Source organism: Melanostigma gelatinosum (assembly GCF_949748355.1).
Source record: "Melanostigma gelatinosum genome assembly, chromosome: 22".
NCBI lineage: Eukaryota > Metazoa > Chordata > Actinopteri > Perciformes > Zoarcidae > Melanostigma > Melanostigma gelatinosum.
The window spans coordinates 6,418,893-6,440,727 of record NC_136655.1 but is presented as its reverse complement, the minus strand read 5'-3'; the positions used below and the strand labels follow the sequence as shown (position 1 = coordinate 6,440,727).

The window sequence follows — 21,835 nt, the reverse complement described above, 5'->3', positions numbered from 1 at the left end:
ACATTTTATTCTTCATCGTTGTTAATCTCTTTTCTTTTTTTTTCTTCATATTCTTTGTCCGATCAAAGTTACATGACATATTGCATCTGTGTTTGTTGTTGTTCTGCGGCGGCGTTCTGTTTTATTCTGGCACCAAAGTACGTTTGTTCTGAATTATCCCCAATTAAAGAAATTTTAAAAATTACATTTCACAGCTTTCTGAAATCAGTGAAGCAAAAGAAATTGGCAAATGATAAATAACAAATAAAACACAATTAATCACTGCACCCTCTAAACTATTACGCAGTGCCTGTTACATCTTCACAAATGACTAAAGGAAAATCAGATGACTCTCGACATCGCGCAGATCAATGCTTTTCAATTAGCTGCACTAACGACACAAAGACTCATTTATACTCAAAATGTAGCATCATTTCCAGAAATTAGTGACAGAAAAAAAAGAGAAAGAAATCAAGTTCATTTAGGATGTTACATTCAACGATGTGCCCGAGTCGATCAAGCTGGTACAGGTGATGGCACTATTGCTGATCGATATTTTGCCTTTTCTGATGACATCAACTTGGGTGCTGGCATGGTATGGCATCCAATCAGATGTGTCCGGTCGCTCCCCCGCTGGCCAACTGGAATGCCTGTTGGGAGAGGCTGCGCCGTCCCCCACACCCGGGAGTGTGTCGAGAGGGGCTGAGGGTAGTTGGTCGGGTTGTTGTTGTTGCGCCTAACGCATTTTGTAGTCGTGGGAGATGGCGGCCTCACATAGCTGCCCTTTAAAGTCCAGCTCCATAGTGAACTCCAGGTCACGCTGCAGACGATGACACGATTTTAAATGAATGAATTAAGTACATTTGTGAGGGAAAAAATCTTCACACAAAAAAAAATGCAGTGGTGGAATTTTAAATTGAATATTGTGCCTTCTACTCGGCTACATTTATGCTGTAGCTACTCGTTAATTAAAAAATCTAGATGAAGATGTGACATAAAACTAGCTCTCTGCCAGAAATTCAAATCGATTGCGGCTTTATTTTACGAGTCTTACCACATTCTTCTCATTAGGCCTCACAGCAATACTGCCAAAGATCTCCTCTCCCTTCTTGACAGTTAAATAGTCCTCTAAGTAAAACACTGTCTGCTTCCAGTGTGTGCTGGCAGCATCTGGAGCTGAGATAGAGGACAGGAGGAACATCGTGTACATGAGGGAACAGGGAGAAAAAGGTGTACGGAGGTTAAAGAAGAACGGAGTAAAGCGGGAAAAAAAAGAAGTTTAGGGTGAGCGTGAGAACGTATATAAATAACAAAACCGTTCCGAGGGACACTCGGCTCCCCTGGGCATGTTAACGTGGAAGGAAATTGACAGCAAAAGCACCAGAAAACTGGCTCACCAAATGGGAGAAATACAGAGGCTGAACTCCTCCAGTGATGCTCGGCCTCAGGCCCAACAGACTCGGCCAAACATAGAACCTCCTCTACGCAACGTTATGTAAGCACTGGATGCATGAACGTATTCACATAAGCTCACAGAACAGCGTATAGCAACTCTCTCTGTAACGGGCGTCACCAGAAGGTGCTCAGTGCAAACACCGGGCGCCAGAGCATCCTTTAAATTGTCTTTTTGTGGAAAGTTTTACCATTCACATTATGTCGAGCTGCACAAAACCTGTCCGTCTTTGATTATTTGTGTGATATAAAGTAGACAACGAGCCGGAGTATGTTTTTTACGGGTCATGGGTGAACACACACACACACACTACTCACCAGTGGAGAAGCCAGTCTTCTTGTGACACTTGGTGAACTCAATGTTGAAATAGGTGACCAGTGCATGGACGTAATCGTTGCGCTGGATCTGCAGACAGAAGGCCGAGGTGAAGGACAGGTCCTCTGGCTTCACAGTGTAGATGTCCACTTCCTGCACAGAAAGACGATTATTTACTCCGCTTTATTTTTGCGAGGACGTCTTTCAAGAGATAGCTGTGCTTTTTCAATTCATGACATATCATGTCATCGTAAAACAGCGTGTACAAGCAGACACGCATAAGTCGTCAACACACACACACACACACACACACACACACTCGCCATCTCTCACACACATGCAGTACATGTATGTCAATCCTTGCTTGATTATTCCCCATGATTATTGTGCATGTGTGAGCGTTTGTGTGAGAAAGCCCACAGGTTGAATCACGGCTGGCAAACGAAGCCTGTTCACAGTACACATGCTGTGTGGGTGTCCTCCCTCCAGTCTACAAGGGAGGGAGGCTGTTTTGTAACATTTGAGCGTGTGAGGGATGAGTGGCAGTTTGAATTAAGATGGGGGTGAAGTGTCTAACCCCCCTCCAACCTGACGCATAAATCACCTTTTTGAACACAAAAGGATGGTGGGTGCCGATAGGAGTCCATTTCATTCCGCCTGGTGACTCAATGCCTGCTCTTGTGTGACATTTCACCATCGCACAGAGGGAGAGACAGAGTGAGACCCCCCCCCCCCCTATTCGATCAAACTACTGAGGCATGTCATTGCTTAAATCAAGAGAATGTGACGGTAGATGAAGAGTAAGAAGAAGTGATTAAGAAGGGAAGAGTGAGAAATGAGACTACACAATTATATGGAACCAAAAAAATAACAGAGAGTGAGGATTAAAAGATATGGGTAACTCAAAATAATAACAATAGAAAAGATATCAACCAGAGAGAAGGAACAGTGAAAGAGGAAACGCAATGATATGAAAGGTAGACCGGATAAACAATACAAGCTATCGCCTCCCTGAGTGCTCTTATCCTCTGTTCATTTCTGAGACATAAGACAAGCCACTTTCAAGCATGGAAACACGGGGGATGGCTGTTACAGCTCCCCAGAAACCTCGATTGTGTCCTAGAAAATAGCCTCGCCAGACTTGGGGATCAATCGCTGTCTCGGATTTCTTTTAGGATGCATGTAGTTGGTAGCAAAACACAAAAGATGGAAAACCTTGCGCAGGCTTTTAAAAATACAATGTGGCATGAAAAAAAACGAATGCATGAGGTACGTTCACACCCTTGCGGTACGCTCTTCACCGTGCAATGTATTCGTACACAAAGACGTAGACTAACCTTTAGGAGGCAGGCGTTAGTCACCACCTGCTTGGGATCTACCACATCCACCAGAGGCTCTCTGATGGCCACATTGCGAATGCAGCTCATGTCGAACCCGTAGACGTTTTCCCACCCTGTGCAAACACAAAAACGGAAACGGCACCCATATGAGTACAAGCCGTCCCCCACTCACGCTGTCTTTCCTTCTATCCAGTCCCTGTGTGGAGAAGGACATGGCCCTCTGAAAATAGACTCCGGACTCCTCCGCCTCCTCCACCATGTCTGGCTGGCTTTTTTTATACATTATAATTTGGGCTGCAAACACACCGAGCAGGCTTTCCCTCCCCCTTTCCCTCTGTCCCTCCACTCCACCTTGCCTTGTCAGAGGGCCAAACGCCAAGTCTGAGCGAGGAGAAGGTGGAATATGCCACCGACGCAGACCGAAACTAAAAATACGAACGCAAAGGGTTTGGGTACACTGAATTCTTCTGGGATTCATGTGAAAGCGTGAACCTTTATGTGCACGTAGATGTAATAGAACAGAGAAGGCCACCTGTGCATGTAAAAGGAAACTCAGCAGGAGTTATTAACCCAGATCTGATGCTTTAGTACAAGTGTGAATGGCACCTTTTATTATTATGATCTGGATCACAATGTTAAGCTCAGAACTGTTGCTGTGATCGATATTTGAACACATAAAGTGAGTTTAGAGCACAGAATGTACTGCAGGATCAAGGCACCTCGCTGGTGTAACTAATGCTTCGACTTTATAATGTTACACCGGGGTTTCTATGTTGGGAATAATGCTTTTGTTGATCGTTAACATATGCTTTTTATTAGTTCAGTGACATTTGCGATGACAGAATGTGAGACAATGAGCACAGACGAGCCAAAGGCCCCACCACCTCTTGCAGGTAGGAGCAAAACACACAGACTTTATAGTTGTTTAGCCTTTTGTAGTTGTTTTGTGTCTCTTTGTGGTCGTTTTCTGTCTCTTTGTGGTTGTCTTGGTCTCTTTGGAGTCATTTTACGTTTCTTTGAGTACATTTTGTAGGTGAAGGCCAGACAGGCCCCTGACACTTTGGGCCCCTGGGCGTGGGCCCGGTAGGCCCGTTTAGTAGTCCATCCATGGCCACTTGTATGTATGATTTGAGTTGCCCGGGTAGGGAAACATCCTTTTAGCTCTTGTAACTTTAACTCTGCTAGCTAACTAGACGTTTGGACCACTTGTAGAAGTTTTCCAAATAAGTAAGTTAATGTCTGCTGACCAAGATCCATTTATCAATGGACTGCAGATGGGTTACTCTGCAGTTGAAACTCTTTATTAGGAATAACTGCTGACCTGATAGCTCGTTAAAATGTGACAACCACATGGCCTTTTATCAATGACTCACTCATTCTCGCAGTCTGCTGTAATATATCAGCCAAATAGATTTGTCCCAAATCCTTTAGCTCCAGCTCTTAAAAATAACGGCTTATTAGAAAGTGGAAACATACAATTTGACTTCATCTGCACAGCGGTCATTAATAATGCACAGCTTAGAGAGAGAGAGAAACACAAAACTTCCATAATCACTCACAATGTATCTTGAAGTCTTTGTACTGCCTGTCTTCAATGGCTACCACGTAGAGAGTTGCTCTGTCAGGGAACATCAGGCCTCCAGGTTTCTGAATTCAAGAAAAGCGTCTGGTATTAATGCGCACACACACACACACGCGCACACACAAAGGCCATCCATCATCTTTCCTGTTCGCACACCTTCCATGTAGTATACGATGACATGTGCGGAGTTTAAAGCCTGCAGGCAACTACTGAGGTTAGAGCAGATCATTCACTTATGACCTCAGCATGCACACAAGCGTACAGTAAATCCTCAACTTCATCACTGTCTGGTGTGTTTATGTGTCCAAAGCCTTACTCGTCCAACCAGCTACACACACGCACACACACACACACACTAAAGCCAGCCGTCCCTAAAGCCTCCAGCAGCACCATCGTACCAGCCACTTGTCCCGGGCGAAGATGACGGTGTTGAGCATGGACTCGTAGAAGAGGCAATAGCCCATCCACTCCGAGATGATGATGTCCACCTTCTCCACGGGCAGCTCCACCTCCTCCACCTTGCCCTTGAAGATGGTAATGACTGCGAGGCGGACAGCATGGCAACAAATTACCACACGGCATCGTCGTCACATTAATGCAGGACAAGAGCTCTATTCTCAGATGACGTGGTTTTTTAATGCTTTGGGATTTCTGTAAATTAGTATGGCTTTAATTACTACGCTCAACCCATGCGACACTTTACAACAGGAATCACCAGCACTGAGGGAATTCTAATTGGTGGCAGGTTATTTGACATCAGAGGCGAGCTGCCAGTTAACCATCAGAACTGTGACTGACATTGTCGAGTGTGACGTTAATGATGTGAAAGATACCGATTTTTTTTCACGCCGCATCGAATCCAGATGCCATCGGGCTGCTCTGCATTCCGGCAGACGGGTATGACAAATGGAGCAGTGATGAGGAACCACTTCTACTTACCATTGTGCAGGTGATTCGACTTGATAATCTTCTCAGAATATTCCGATATGCTTGAACATTCAATCTGTATAGGCACAAGGGCAAAGCCACAGAGGTGGTGTCTCCTGAACAAGAACACTGTTGCATGTGCGTGGCAATATCTACATTATCTTCTGGTAACTTTTCATAATTTGAATAATTCATAAGAAATATGCTCCTTAGTTGAAAAAAAAATAATAATAATCGGAAGGACTAATTTAATCAAACCCTTCAAATCCATCAAAAAACGAACGCCCCTGATCACTCACATCAGAGCCTGTGCAGCATGGCAACTAATACATCATGTTGCTCTCCCATCCATAAGTGTAATACAGTCGATGCATTCTACATTTCTGTGGGAGACACTGCCGGCAATGTCTGACGAGGGGAGCCAGATGTCTCTTATTCTCTTTGTGTAAGACTGTCTGAAAGATATTTCTCAACAGAACACAAGGAGCTGGCCCTAAAGAGGAATTAGTTTGTTTTATATGGAGAAGGAAAGGCCACGGATGACACATAATGTGACAGCAGAGCCAGATATGATATCAATTTGGGCACTGAAAAGGTGTACGGATCCCCCCCTCCCTCTCTCTCTCTCATTAATATTTATCAGCAGAAACTGTTGGATGACACCAATGAAGATTAGAAACTGCATCTGTTCGCGGCTAAAAGGTGCATCCATCCGCCTCACCCCATACACGTGTTTGGCGCCGGCGTTGGCGGCAAACATACAGAGGATCCCCGTGCCGCTGCCGACATCCAGGACGATTTTGTCTTTGAACACGTGCTTGTTGTGGTACATGGCGTTCCGGTAGGTCAGCGTCCGCACCTCGTCCTTCAGCATCTCCTGTTTGAATTAAAGAGATTAAAATCCGAGAGCTCATAGCCGTGGTACGTAATGATTTGCATTCTAGAATAACATGCAAACCACTCTAGCTTCCACACTGAACCGGTGTAGAGTACCTGAAGAATAGTGGGATTCATAAAATCCCCAAAGGAATACATAACACATAGAATATTGGACCATGAAGATACAAATGTGTACACATGTTCTTGTGTGATGAGGTAGATAAGGCAGTATGTAGGCCAAAAAGCCTCAGTGACAATGTCAGAGCTTCTTGAAATAGAGTAAAACACAAAGCATTTGGGGACGGCCTGATATCCATCTCCCTGAGCCCATTCACACATCCCGCTTTCTGGTCTGTCTCGCTTTGCACTCCTCTAATCAGGGCACACTCTTTGTCTGCAAGCAGACAAAGACCTGTCCCACATGCTAAATGTGGACGCCATTTAAAAAAAGGGTCTATATGTCCCCAAACCTTCCCACCACCACTCCCTCACAGATCAAGGCCATCAGCTATAGGGCATAGCTATATATATATATATATATATATATATATATATATATATATATATATATATATATATATATATATACTTATATGTTCACTTTCTGTCAAAGACAGACACAGATTCTTTTCATTTATGGAATACTGAACATGGACTATTATCACATATCTGGTTTCTTCAGTGCTAGCTGGTAATGGAAAAGCCTCCTCTTTTGTCAGCTGTGAGACACCCTCCACTCTCTTTTATTTATTTCTCTCCCCGAGCTCGTAGGCGGACAGTTGCTTCACAGGTTTTTCTTTGGAGTTTACTTTGGGGGCATCATTAAGTTACATTTTGATGTGTAGTAAGTATTGACTGATTCTTTTTTAGGAGCTTTAAACAATTGGCTTCTGAGAGTTGTTGGAATCATGTTTTTGATGATGTTTGGTTTCATACTTTGTTTGAAAGCACCTGAGGAATGAAACTTGGCTTCTTTGCTGTTACTTTACAATCAATTACGTTACATCGACAGGGTTGAAATGATGTGGCGGTTTAAGGAGCATCAGCTTAGACATCTGTGGTCGTTATTTTACTCCGGTCTTACATACCAAGCTGCCGTTTGTCAGCCTGGCCTGCCTACCTCATGGATGCCAAAGTGGGCATACGAGTCGAAGTAGTAGTCTCGTGATGTCATCTCCTCCGGGCTGATGAACTTGGAAATCTTGCCCCGACCAGGACAGCTGGCCAGGGCTGCTACATGAGGCGTATGGGGGATGCAGGGCACATGGTGGGTAGTAGGCACTGGTTTAGGCAGTGGGGAGGGCTGGGCAGACTGAGAGAGGGGGGACGTAACAGGCTGCTGCCGCTGTTTAAGGGGAAGAAAGAAGGAAAGAAAGGAAAAGGGGGAGCATTTGCATTATAACCTACAGACAAGAATGAGAGAACCAGGGTTTGAGGATTGTACGTGCAGTGGACCTGAATATATTATGGGGCTGGCAGATGAATTGCAAGCCACAAAGGATTCCTATAATAAGCTGAAAATAATTCACATATGGTCTTCGACATTAAACAGACGTGGAGACTCGGGGAAGAGCCGGTCAAAGATGCAGGTTCCATTTCAGCACCAAGGACAGCGGCCACGGCCCCGTTCAACACGTCCATACATCTCAGGCTGACCATTTAACACGACGACAAAACCCGTCTGCGTGCATTATCGCTCCTATTGCAATTACAGCGATCTATTCAGATTACCCACAACATCTGCAAGACACTGAGACAATGCACTTTGCTTCGCTTGCGCGCCATCATAGCGCAACGTCGATTCCAAAGCGGTTACCATGACGGCAAGACTATCATTTAAAAAAACAAAGAAGCGTACATTGCATTCAAGTCAAATGTGTTGTCACCATACAAATAAGCATAACGACATTGTCCCGCTCCCGCTATTGCCGGGTGCAGGACACCACAAGGTCCCTACCTCCGAGCTGTCCGCCTCCGCCATCTTCCGCCGTAGCAGCAAACAACGCGACGAATGCCTCAGTCCCATGAGAGCCGACGAGATTTGCGCTACAACTCTTCAAAGTGTAGAAATGTGTGTAGAAAGGTGTCAAAAAAGAAATGAATAACACTAAGCCACCGGGTACATGGCTGCAATACAGATGAAAGGAGGTTTGGTGTCACCAAAAATGAAGTGTAGAAAAGTTAAATGGATTTGCGCCTGATGAAACGTACAGCAATCCATACAGTGAATCAGACACAGGTTGTTTTGGAGCGAGGACTCGGGGATGGGCAGAGACGTCCGTTGGCTGGAAGGTCTCTGCTGCGGCTAAAAGGTTGCTGGTTTGATGCCAGCAGGAGTCCTTGTGTCCACCAACCCAGCAACCAGGGCGCCCCGTTTAGAAGAAGAAGTCCTCGTGCAAGACACTGCGGTCATACCTGCTCTCTGGTTTTAAAATCTCTGCGTAAGACTACTCCAGAGAATGTAAAGTGTCACCCAGCGAACAAAAAAACGTCTGTAAAACAAAAGTCCACACCAGAAAACGCTTCTTCTCCTCTAACGTACTTCTCTCGGACTCGCTTGGCATCTCTCAGCATGGGGACTCGCAGACTGAAATTCTTATCCTCGCGCGCGCTGTGGAAAAAGTCCTTTTGCGTAATCCCGAGGGGGGGGGGTGGGATAAGTTAAAAAAGGGTTCAAACTGTGAGTGTGCACTGCCGTCACACACGAGCCCCTCGGCTGACACGAAATGAATCGTGACGAAAATATGTCACCGTCTCAAAAAACAAGAAAGAAAGAAGGTCTAAATCTGTACAGATGCCTCCTCACACCAGACTTTTCCACAGAGGCAGAAAGAGATCAGCTCTCCCGCAAGGCAACCAATGAGCCTCTCAGCCGCTCGCTTATGTAAGATATTGTTTTTTTTTTTATGTGTTGGGTAAAAAATAACGTCGACTACGAAATGTTTATTTTGTCTATGTGGTTGTATATTTCTGGTACTACTAAATTAAGTACATATTGTGACATTTGCAGGTTCCTGTTGCCCATTACTGGCAATTTACAGTAAGACATGAATTAATTGTTGAAATGACATAGTCATGGCTGTGCAGTTTTAAGGAAAACTCAGAATTCAGTTCAGCCAATCAGAATCGACGCTTCAAAAACGTATTCTTTTTTTATCATTCATGTAGTTCTATTGTTCCCTAAAAGGAGTTCTACAAGTGTGTCTTTCATTGTCATGTTACAGAAAGCTACTTGATGGAGACATTAGGACAATATATTAGCAATTATAAAATAAATGAATAAAACAAAGAGGACAAGACACAAAACAATTGGTGATATTTGATGATATGGGTACATGAATTATCATGAATCATAAACGAATGGAAAAGGATACATTTATGTACATTTATTATCAGGAATGCGCAAGACTGTCTCCAAACCTCTCCCTCCTGGAGTGTAGTGGGTGGAGTCGGGTCATCAGAGAGATTCAGCTCACCTGGCGACTATATAAACTCTTTATAAAAGTTTTCATATGTAATTGCTTCTCTTTTCTTTCAAGAAACTAGAGCGCTCACTCATATTTGGTGTCAACCTGATGTAGGGCCAAACCTAAAATCATTATACTTCCATGTTGCACCTGACGACAGAGCTGACCTGCATCTGTCAGTCAGGGAGAGACGTCACCGAAAGAGAAAAAGTATGTCTCGCTGATATTTCCTTCTCTTAAATGAGTGTAAAAGGAATACATTCTAACAAAATATGCAATTGTATAACTGTCATTTTAAAATTCATACAAAATGAAAACAATTATCCACAATAAATACTGCCTTCCACCCAGAAAATGTGTAAATATCTCGTACTTTTGGACGTTTGATTCCCATTCTCTAGCATACGGTTGCTGTCTGCATCTCTTTCATTGGTCTACTGACGCCCTCACTCATTTCATGCTGTCACGAAAGATTCAATATAAATATCTCTGAAAATGATCACAAGATATTGGGCTTATGTCCCATCAATGAAACACAATGAAACACACCAGGTTTTAGTCACAGTTATGGATGAGCTCCATCAGTAGTACTTAAGAACATCGGCCCACGCATCACACTCGAGGACAACGTGTGCATCCACACACACCAGTGTGGGGGCAGGAGTGAAAGCTGTGGGCAGACTACTATTGACTGACTTACAAATCTCACAAAGCAGATCTTCTATTCTGCGAGTAGCATCGCCCACCTAAAATGTTGGGAGCTGCAAGGAGGCGGGGCTCACTGAGACGGGTTTCTAGCGGGTGGGGTTAGAGGTGAGATGTAGTTTTAGCTCAAACCCCTCAACGTCGAACTGTCTTTGTGCAAAACACTGAACCTACAAACTACTCAAAGAGTTATAGCGTTAAATAGGTCAAGTCTGTCAAGAGTTGTTTAAACGCTTTTCAACTTTGAGTTTATTATTGTGACTGAATCTTACAGGTAGAAATGACATGACAAAATGAGTCTCCATGTCTCCTTTATTCTGGTCAGATGTTACAAACGCACAAAAAACAACTGTAAATTACAAGAAACCAGCAAGATGAGCAAGTTGTTACACATTGGACCCTTTTCCCCCAGTGCTGTCCCTTTCTAGAAGTCTTACTATGATAAACATTGTCAGAGTAGTGGCTGTATACACAGCATGTCTTCATTCAAATGACTAAACAAAAACGTGAAATTTAGAAAAAGAAAATCGATCAAAATATACATGAGCAACACAATATGAAAGTAACTTTACAATATATCATTATAATCAAGCACTGATAACCTCAACCATTGTAATACAACAGGATCTGACAACATCACTGTGAAACATCAGAACCATTAGTTTACACACAAGCAAGACAAGTGCAGATTTGTTGAGCGTGTTAATAGAGACCAATGTTGTTTATTCTGTGGTCTTCAAAGAAGAAACAACCTCAGTGTGTTTGAGGTACAGGGGTTATGATGAGAGGGGCTCCAGCCATGTTTTGAAGACTGAAGTATGGAAAAAGTTTCTCTCTAAAGTGGGAGCCAGTGAAAGAATAGATATGTGATTTAGAATTCACATCATAGAAAGAAACCTCTCCTTTGTTGTAGTCCACAAAGACGCCCACATTCTGGAGCTTTTCTTTCAGTGTGAGTATAACCTTACGTGATGGATATGCATTATATATTCCTTCATGAAGCCCAATGAGCCAAGCACCATTTTGCACTGACAGATCTTCGTTCCCCTTTCTATCCACAGACTCTCCGACCACTCCAACAAGCCACTCAGTGTTTCCTTTCACTTGCACCTCGTAGTAAAACTTCCCTGCTGTGAACCCCTCCTTAGCCAAAACATCTGGACACGTTTCAAATCTCTTTGGATTGGAGGGAAGATTCTGTTTTGTGTCTGCATTTCTCACTTGTTTTCCATCCGGACTTATGACAAGTGAACAATGTGCTGTGTCGGGATCAAAGGTCAAGTCCACTGCATGTTCTCTCATTCTTTTCATTTTGATCTCCGGAAGCTTCTCCATAATTTCATCAACTCTCTGTTTCAGCAGAGTCACAGCGCCTCTCGCTGCCTCCAACAACGGATCGCTGCGAACGCCAATGTCGGCCCGGTTGGCGTATGAAGGAGAGCGCAGGGTCGGGAAACTCTGGAGAACATAGTGGTGATCCTGAGACTGCGACAGCTGCTCCAGCTGTACGCTTCTGCTCTCCAGCTCTGCGACCTCCACCCTCAGCTCTCTGATCAAATCTTCAGCCTTCTGCTTTGCCGCTCCGTGCCTCTCCTCGATCACCCCGACCAGCTCGGCCTGGCTTCTCTGGATGGAGCGGATCAAGTCGGTGAAGACCTGCACGCTGGCTTCTTTCTCTTTCTCCGCTTCCGCCTGGCTGACATCAACTGACCTTTCCACCTCGGCTATCTTCTCGTACCGAGATTGTGTCATCTTTAGGATATTTGCCATCGCCTCGTCTCTTTTCGCCATCGCTGCTTCGTATTCTTCCTCAAGTGGGACGACGTTGTGGCTCTTGTGATCGGTTTTGAGACACAGCACACAAACAAAGGCCCGGTCAGTCCTGCAGTACAGTTCTGTTGTCTTGTCGTGGATCTTGCACATTCGGTCGTCAAAGTTCTTCACAGGGTCCAACAGTGTGTGGCCCTTGAGACGGGCAACCCTCTGATGTGGCTCGAGGTGAGCTCTGCAGAAGGACGTCACACACGTCAGACAAGATTTAACTGCATTTTCCTTCATCTCGGAGCAGATATCACAGAGAACGTCTGCTGTTCCAGGAAGTTGTGGGTCTGGAGTTGAGGCTTTGACTTGAACCAACGTCTTAAACTCAGCAGCTAACTCGGACATAACAGTGTTGACTTGGAGCTCAGGCCTCTGGGGAAATTCCCTTTTGCATAGTGGACACTGGCAAGTGTCACTGCCGTCCCAGTACGTGTGGATACATGCACTGCAGAAGTTGTGTCCACATGGCGTTGTGACTGGCTTAGTGAACACATCCAGGCAGATAGAACAGAGGAACTTGTCCTCTGACAGCAGACTGCTGGCGGTGGCCATATCTGGACAAGAAGTAGTACACAAATGCAATTACAACTCATATAGTTCAGGTCAATGGGCTGAATAATCTGTTAAAACTGCGTCTTATGTGTGACGAGAAACGCATAAAGGAAATGGAAACAGTTGAACTGTATTATATTTCTTACCTGTAAAAGAGGAAGTTTTCAAAAGCAGCAGCGCTTAAAGCTCAAAGTTAACTACACTTTGAAAACGTGTCCGTCAACTCCTCACTCAGTTTCGTTTCCTTATGGTGACGTCAGTAAGAGCTCCTCCCCTGCTTTGGAACTACACACTTCCTGGTAAAATAGATTAACTCTTTCGACTCCATCCACATGAGTAAGAGGGGCCTATTTTGTAAATTTAAAGACACACATCACCTCCAAATTCAATTTTAACAAATAGCTAATTTTGTTCATATCCTTCGAATCATAGGCGAGTCTTGACACGTTGCTATTAGATTTTGCACAGATGTAATTCCTCCAGAGAAAACTATTTTATTTCATCTTATTTCCAGAGGTGGAAAGAATCCTTTGCGTCTGGCGGGGCAGCTATTGTGTTCTAATGATATAGGCTCCAATATGTACAGAATATGATATTGTGTGTTTGTCCGTCAAGTCTTACTTATTCAACAATTCAAAGATGACTTGTTTTACTAAATATTTTTGTCTTTCTTCAGACGAACAAGGTGCGTATGAGCTTCTCACCATTTATACATATAATTTAACTTATTCTGTAACGCAAAGATTATTTGTGTTTTATGAATGATTACTGTTCATTTTCTACTACCTCTACTACCTGAGCTGCCTCCTTTCGCTGGACGATAAAGAAGAGTATGAGCTTTTGGTGAAAACTATTTATTATACAATACGTTATCGTCTAAACTAATCTGACATTGTTAATCTCACTTCATCTGACTCAACCACCTGAGTTACTGGTGCTCACCATGGACACAAATGTGAGTGTGTGTCTTTATCATGTGAAGAGAAAGTAATGTTTGCTGTTGTGTGAATGAGCGACATTCAGTATTCTGCACGTGTTTATACATATAAAATCACAAATGTATTAATTCTGAGATTGTCTTCCTAACTTAATTATTTATTTACTCTTTTCACAGAGACTCAAAGTTCCTGCAGTACATCCAGAGCTTCCTTTACAGCAAAGAAGAAATGTTTCTTCCCGACCAAGACAGATGGATGACGGTCCACAAGACGGACAGAAGTGGACGCCTGTGTTTTGAGTCAGTAAACTCAACAAAGGAAACAGAATCCAGCAGATCTGAAGTTCACTAATTAACACGTTATCTCTTGTTTGTTTAATCTGCACAAAAACTCAACGGTTAAAATTGTAATTTGTCATAATTAAACTAAAATGAACGAACTCAGCCAACTGGCTGCTAGCCCACAGACATGAAAGTGTTATCTTCACATCTAATTGGCATATTTCCAAATTGTTGAACTGCTCCTTTAAAATTACAAAAGTAGCATCAGCAACATAAAGTGGTGACGAGCTAAAGTTAACATGCTAATCTTACAGTCTTTGTGCAAAACACTGAACCTGCAAACTGCTCAAACAGTGTTGGTCATGTCTGTTGTCAAGAGTTGTTTAAACGCTTTTCAACTTTGAGTTTATTATTGTGACTGAATCTTACAGGTAGAAATGACATGACAAAATGAGTCTACATGTCTCCTTTATTCTGGTCAGATGTTACAAACGCACAAAAAACAACTGTAAATTACAAGAAACCAGCAAGATGAGCAAGTTGTTACACATTAGACCTTTTCCCCCAGTGCTGTCCCTTTCTAGAAGTCTTACTATGATAAACATTGTCAGAGTAGTGGCTGTATACACAGCATGTCTTCATTCAAATGACTAAACAAAAACGTGAAATTTAGAAAAAGAAAACCGATCAAAATATACATGAGAGCAACAAAATAATAAAGTAACTTTACAATATATCATTATAATCAAGCACTGATAACCTCAACCATTGTAATACAACAGGATCTGACAACATCACTGTGAAACATCAGAATCATTAGTTTACACACAAACAAGAAAACTGCAGATTTGTTGAGCGTGTTAATAGAGACCACTGTTGTTTATTCTGTGGTCTTCAAAGAAGAAACAACCTCAGTGTGTTTGAGGTACAGGGGTTATGATGAGAGGAGCTCCATCTTTGTTGTTTTGAAGACTGAAGTATGGAAAAAGTTTCTCTCTAAAGTGGGAGCCAGTGAAAGAATAGATATGTGATTTAGAATTCACATCATAGAAAGAAACCTCTCCTTTGTTGTAGTCCACAAAGACGCCCACATTCTGAAGCTTTTCTTTCAGTGTGAGATGAACACAATGTGATGGATATGCATTATATATTCCTTCATCAAGCCCAATGGTCCAGTATGCATTTTGCACTGACAGATCTTCGTTCACCTTTCTATCCACAGACTCTCCGACCACTCCAACAAGCCACTTCGTGTTTCCTTTCACTTGCACCTCGTAGTAAAACTTCCCTGCTGTGAACCCCTCCTTAGCCAAAACCTCTGTACACGTTTCAAATCTCTTTGGATTGGAGGGAAGATTCTGTTCTGTGTCTGCATCTCTCACTTGTTTTCCATCCGGACTTATGACAAGTGAACAATGTGCTGTGTCGGGATCAAAGGTCAAGTCCACTGCATGTTCTCTCATTCTTTTCATTTTGATCTCCGGAAGCTTCTCCATAATTTCATCAACTCTCTGTTTCAGCAGAGTCACAGCGCCTCTCGCTGCCTCCAACGACGGATCGCTGCGAACGCCAATGTCGGCCCGGTTGGCGTATGAAGGAGAGCGCAGGGTCGGGAAACTCTGGAGAACATAGTGGTGATCCTGAGACTGTGACAGCTGCTCCAGCTGTACGCTTCTGCTCTCCAGCTCTGCGACCTCCACCCTCAGCTCTCTGATCAAATCTTCAGCCTTCTGCTTTGCCGCTCCGTGCCTCTCCTCGATCACCCCGACCAGCTCGGCCTGGCTTCTCTGGATGGAGCGGATCAAGTCGGTGAAGACCTGCACGCTGGCTTCTTTCTCTTTCTCCGCTTCCGCCTGGCTGACATCAACTGACCTTTCCACCTCGGCTATCTTCTCGTACCGAGATTGTGTCATCTTTTGGATACGTGCCGTCGCCTTGTCTCTTTTCGCCATCGCTGCTTCGTATTCTTCCTCAAGTGGGACGACGTTGTGGCTCTTGTGATCGGTTTTGAGACACAGCACACAAACAAAGGCCCGGTCAGTCCTGCAGTACAGTTCTGTTGTCTTGTCGTGGGTCTTGCACACTCTGTCGTCAAAGTTCTTCACAGGGTCCAACAGTGTGTGGCCCTTGAGACGGGCAACCCTCTGATGTGGCTCGAGGTGAGCTCTGCAGAAGGACATCAGGCACGTCAGACAAGATTTAACTGCATTTTCCTTCATCTCGGAGCAGATATCACAGAGAACGTCTGCTGTTCCAGGAAGTTGTGGGTCTGGAGTTGAGGCTTTGACTTGAACCAACGTCTTAAACTCAGCAGCTAACTCGGACATAACAGTGTTGACTTGGAGCTCAGGCCTCTGGGGAAATTCCCTTTTGCATAGTGGACACTGGCAAGTGTCACTGCCGTCCCAGTACGTGTGGATACATGCACTGCAGAAGTTGTGTCCACATGCCGTTGAGACTGGCTTAGTGAACACATCCAGGCAGATAGAACAGAGGAACTTGTCCTCTGACAGCAGACTGCTGGCGGTGGCCATATCTGGACAAGAAGTAGTACACAAATGCAATTACAACTCATATAGTTCAGGTCAATGGGCTGAATAATCTGTTAAAACTGTATATGTCTTATGTGTGACGAGAAACGCATAAAGGAAATGGAAACAGTTGAACGATATTATATTTCTTACCTGTAAAAGAGGAAGTTTTCAAAAGCAGCAGCGCTTAAAACTCAAAGTTAACTACACTTTGAAAACTTGTCCGTCAACTCCTCACTCAGTTTCGTTTCCTTATGGTGACGTCAGTAAGAGCTCCTCCCCTGCTTTGGAACTACACACTTCCTGGTAAAATAGATTAACTCTTTCGACTCCATCCACATGAGTAAGAGGGGCCTGTTTTATAAATTTAAAGACACACATCACCCCCAAATTCAATTTTAACAAATAGCTAATTTTGTTCATATCCTTCGAATTATAGGCTGGTCTTGACACGTTGCTGTTAGATTTTGCACAGATGTAATTCCTCCAGAGAAAACTGTTTTATTTCATCTTATTTCCAGAGGTGGAAAGAATCCTTTGCGTCTGGCGGGGCAGCTATTGTGTTCTAATGATATAGGCTCCAATATGTACAGAATATGATATTGTATGTTTGTCCGTCAAGTGTTACTGATTCAATAATTCAAAGATGACTTGTTTTACTAAATATTTTTTGTCTTTCTTCAGACGAACAAGGTGCGTATGAGCTTCTCACCATTTGTACATATAATTTAACTTATTCTGTAACGCAAAGATTATTTGTGTTTTATGAATGATTACTGTTCATTTTCTACTACCTCTACTACCTGAGCTGCCTCCTTTCGCTGGACGATAAAGAAGAGTATGAGCTTTTGGTGAAAACTATTTATTATACAATACGTTATCGTCTAAACTAATCTGCCATTGTTAATCTCACTTCATCTGACTCAACCACCTGAGTTACTGGTGCTCACCATGGACACAAATGTGAGTGTGTGTCTTTATCATGTGAAGAGAAAGTAATGTTTGCTGTTGTGTGAATGAGCGACATTCAGTATTCTGCACGTGTTTATACATATAAAATCACAAATGTATTAATTCTGAGATTGTCTTCCTAACTTAATTATTTATTTACTCTTTTCACAGAGACTCAAAGTTCCTGCAGTACATCCAGAGCTTCCTTTACAGCAAAGAAGAAATGTTTCTTCCCGACCAAGACAGATGGATGACGGTCCTCAAGACGGACAGAAGTGGACGCCTGTGTTTTGAGTCAGTAAACTCAACAAAGGAAACAGAATCCAGCAGATCTGAAGTTCACTAATTAACACGTTATCTCTTGTTTGTTTAATCTGCACAAAAACTCAACGGTTAAAATTGTAATTTGTCATAATTAAACTAAGATGAACGAACTCAGCCAACTGGCTGCTAGCCCACAGACATTAAAGTGTTATCTTCACATCTAATTAGCATATTTCCAAATTGTTGAACTGCTCCTTTAAAATTACAAAAGTAGCATCAGCAGCATAAAGTGGTGACGAGCTAAAGTTAACATGCTAATCTTACAGTCTTTGTGCAAAACACTGAACCTGCAAACTGCTCAAACAGTGGTGGTCATGTCTGTTGTCAAGAGTTGTTTAAACGCTTTACAACTTTGAGTTTATTATTGTGACTGAATCTTACAGGTAGAAATGACATGACAAAATGAGTCTCCATGTCTCCTTTATTCTGGTCAGATGTTACAAACGCACAAAAAACAACTGTAAATTACAAGAAACCAGCAAGATGAGCAAGTTGTTACACATTGGACCTTTTCCCCCAGTGCTGTCCCTTTCTAGAAGTCTTACTATGATAAACATTGTCAGAGTAGTGGCTGTATACACAGCTTGTCTTCATTCAAATGACTAAACAAAAACGTGAAATTTAGAAAAAGAAAACCGATCAAAATATACATGAGCAACACAATATGAAAGTAACTTTACAATATATCATTATAATCAAGCACTGATAACCTCAACCATTGTAATACAACAGGATCTGACAATATCACTGTGAAACATTAGAATCATTAGTTTACACACAAACAAGAAAAGTGCAGATTTGTTGAGCGTGTTAATAGAGACCACTGTTGTTTATTCTGTGGTCTTCAAAGAAGAAACAACCTCAGTGTGTTTGAGGTACAGGGGTTATGATGAGAGGGGCTCCATCTTTGTTGTTTTCAAAATTGAAGTATGGAAAAAGTTTCTCTCTAAAGTGGGAGCCAGTGAAAGAATAGATATGTGATTTAGAATTCACATTATAGAAAGAAACCTCTCCTTTGTTGTAGTCCACAAAGACGCCCACATTCTGAAGCTTTTCTTTCAGTGTGAGATTAACCTTACGTGTGGTATATGCATTATATATTCCTTCACGAAGCCCAATGGTCCAGTATGCATTTTGCACTGACAGAGCTTCGTTCACCTTTCTAGCCACAGACTCTCCGACCACTCCAACAAGCCACTTCGTGTTTCCTTTCACTTGCACCTCGTAGTAAAACTTCCCTGCTGTGAACCCCTCCTTAGCCAAAACCTCTGTACACGTTTCAAATCTCTTTGGATTGGAGGGAAGATTCTGTTTTGTGTCTGCATTTCTCACTTGTTTTCCATCCGGACTTATGACAAGTGAACAATGTGCTGTGTCGGGATCAAAGGTCAAGTCCACTGCATGTTCTCTCATTCTTTTCATTTTGATCTCCGGAAGCTTCTCCATAATTTCATCAACTCTCTGTTTCAGCAGAGTCACAGCGCCTCTCGCTGCCTCCAACGACGGATCGCTGCGAACACCAATGTCGGCCCGGTTGGCGTATGAAGGAGAGCGCAGGGTCGGGAAACTCTGGAGAACATAGTGGTGATCCTGAGACTGTGACAGCTGCTCCAGCTGTACGCTTCTGCTCTCCAGCTCTGCGACCTCCACCCTCAGCTCTCTGATCAAATCTTCAGCCTTCTGCTTTGCCGCTCCGTGCCTCTCCTCGATCACCCCGACCAGCTCGGCCTGGCTTCTCTGGATGGAGCGGATCAAGTCGGTGAAGACCTGCACGCTGGCTTCTTTCTCTTTCTCCGCTTCCGCCTGGCTGACATCAACTGACCTTTCCACCTCGGCTATCTTCTCGTACCGAGATTGTGTCATCTTTTGGATATTTGCCATCGCCTCGTCTCTTTTTGCCATCGCTGCTTCGTATTCTTCCTCCAGTGGGACGACGTTGTGGCTCTTGTGATCGGTTTTGAGACACAACACACAAACAAAGGCCCGGTCAGTCCTGCAGTACAGTTCTGTTGTCTTGTCGTGGGTCTTGCACACTCTGTCGTCAAAGTTCTTCACAGGGTCCAACAGTGTGTGGCCCTTGAGACGGGCAACCCTCTGATGTGGCTCGAGGTGAGCTCTGCAGAAGGACATCAGGCACGTCAGACAAGATTTAACTGCATTTTCCTTCATCTCAGAGCAGATATCACAGAGAACGTCTGCTGTTCCAGGAAGTTGTGGGTCTGGAGTTGAGGCTTTGACTTGAACCAACGTCTTAAACTCAGCAGCTAACTCGGACACAAACGTGTTGACTTGGAGCTCAGGTCTCTGGGGAAATTCCCTTTTGCATAGTGGACACTGGCAAGTGTCACTGCCGTCCCAGTACGTGTGGATACATGCACTGCAGAAGTTGTGTCCACATGGCGTTGTGACTGGCTTAGTGAACACATCCAGGCAGATAGAACAGAGGAACTTGTCCTCTGACAGCAGACTGCTGGCGGTGGCCATATCTGGACAAGAAGTAGTACACAAATGCAATTACAACTCATATAGTTCAAGTCAATGGGCTGAATAATCTGTTAAAACTGCGTCTTATGTGTGACGAGAAACGCATAAAGGAAATGGAAACAGTTGAACTGTATTATATTTCTTACCTGTAAAAGAGGAAGTTTTCAAAAGCAGCAGCGCTTAAAGCTCAAAGTTAACTACACTTTGAAAACTTGTCCGTCAACTCCTCACTCAGTTTCGTTTCCTTATGGTGACGTCAGTAAGAGCTCCTCCCCTGCTTTGGAACTACACACTTCCTGGTAAAATAGATTAACTCTTTCGACTCCATCCACATGAGTAAGAGGGGCCTGTTTTATAAATTTAAAGACACACATCACCCCCAAATTCAATTTTAACAAATAGCTAATTTTGTTCATATCCTTCGAATTATAGGCTAGTCTTGACACGTTGCTGTTAGATTTTGCACAGATGTAATTCCTCCAGAGAAAACTATTTTATTTCATCTTATTTCCAGAGGTGGAAAGAATCCTTTGCGTCTGGCGGGGCAGCTATTGTGTTCTAATGATATAGGCTCCAATATGTACAGAATATGATATTGTGTGTTTGTCCGTCAAGTGTTACTGATTCAATAATTCAAAGATGACTTGTTTTACTAAATATTTTTTGTCTTTCTTCAGACGAACAAGGTGCGTATGAACTTCTCACCATTTGTACATATAATTTAACTTATTCTGTAACGCAAAGATTATTTGTGTTTTATGAATGATTACTGTTCATTTTCTACTACCTGAGCTGCCTCCTTTCGCTGGACGATAAAGAAGAGTATGAGCTTTTGGTGAAAACTATTTATTATACAATACGTTATCGTCTAAACTAATCTGACATTGTTAATCTCACTTCATCTGACTCAACCACCTGAGTTACTGGTGCTCACCATGGACACAAATGTGAGTGTGTGTCTTTATCATGTGAAGTGAAAGTAATGTTTGCTGTTGTGTGAATGAGCGACATTCAGTATTCTGCACGTGTTTATACATATAAAATCACAAATGTATTAATTCTGAGATTGTCTTCCTAACTTAATTATTTATTTACTCTTTTCACAGAGACTCAAAGTTCCTGCAGTACATCCAGAGCTTCCTTTACAGCAAAGAAGAAATGTTTCTTCCCGACCAAGACAGATGGATGACGGTCCTCAAGACGGACAGAAGTGGACGCCTGTGTTTTGAGTCAGTAAACTCAACAAAGGAAACAGAATCCAGCAGATCTGAAGTTCACTAATTAACACGTTATCTCTTGTTTGTTT

General features: G+C 43.1%; 4 protein-coding genes across 6 annotated transcripts; all 4 read right to left on the bottom strand.

Annotated features, from left to right (window-relative positions):
• Positions 1-297: 297 nt before the first annotated feature.
• Positions 298-8,501, bottom strand: LOC306795959 (protein arginine N-methyltransferase 8-B; the record flags this gene model as incomplete). Of its 3 annotated transcripts, none has more annotated exons than XM_079294697.1 (10): positions 298-799; positions 1,034-1,155; positions 1,750-1,900; positions 3,085-3,200; positions 4,647-4,734; positions 5,068-5,210; positions 5,609-5,672; positions 6,318-6,473; positions 7,596-7,820; positions 8,433-8,501. In XM_079294697.1, 10 exons carry the CDS (start codon positions 8,499-8,501, stop codon positions 716-718), a joined length of 1,218 nt encoding a protein of 405 aa, XP_079150823.1. In that variant the 3' UTR covers positions 298-715. The 3 variants fall into 3 exon arrangements, with proteins under 3 accessions (XP_079150823.1, XP_079150824.1, XP_079150825.1); XM_079294698.1 differs by having other exon boundaries at positions 7,596-7,817; XM_079294699.1 differs by having other exon boundaries at positions 7,596-7,814.
• Positions 8,502-11,400: 2,899 nt separating this feature from the next.
• LOC306796088 (zinc finger protein RFP-like) lies at positions 11,401-13,258 on the bottom strand (the record flags this gene model as incomplete). The annotated part of the gene is made up of 2 exons (XM_079294866.1): positions 13,167-13,258; positions 11,401-13,022 (listed from the first exon to the last, which is right to left on the bottom strand). Exon 2 carries the CDS (start codon positions 13,018-13,020, stop codon positions 11,401-11,403), a length of 1,620 nt encoding a protein of 539 aa, XP_079150992.1. The 5' UTR covers positions 13,021-13,022; positions 13,167-13,258.
• A 1,892-nt stretch (positions 13,259-15,150) lies between these two features.
• LOC306795611 (zinc finger protein RFP-like) lies at positions 15,151-16,773 on the bottom strand (the record flags this gene model as incomplete). The annotated part of the gene is made up of 1 exon (XM_079294166.1): positions 15,151-16,773. One exon carries the CDS (start codon positions 16,771-16,773, stop codon positions 15,151-15,153), a length of 1,623 nt encoding a protein of 540 aa, XP_079150292.1.
• A 1,786-nt stretch (positions 16,774-18,559) lies between these two features.
• Positions 18,560-20,749, bottom strand: LOC306795907 (zinc finger protein RFP-like). Its single transcript, XM_079294606.1, has 2 exons — positions 20,676-20,749; positions 18,560-20,531 (listed from the first exon to the last, which is right to left on the bottom strand). The coding sequence occupies exon 2, from the start codon at positions 20,527-20,529 to the stop codon at positions 18,907-18,909; it is 1,623 nt and encodes a 540-aa protein (XP_079150732.1). The 5' UTR covers positions 20,530-20,531; positions 20,676-20,749; the 3' UTR covers positions 18,560-18,906.
• Positions 20,750-21,835: the final 1,086 nt, after the last annotated feature.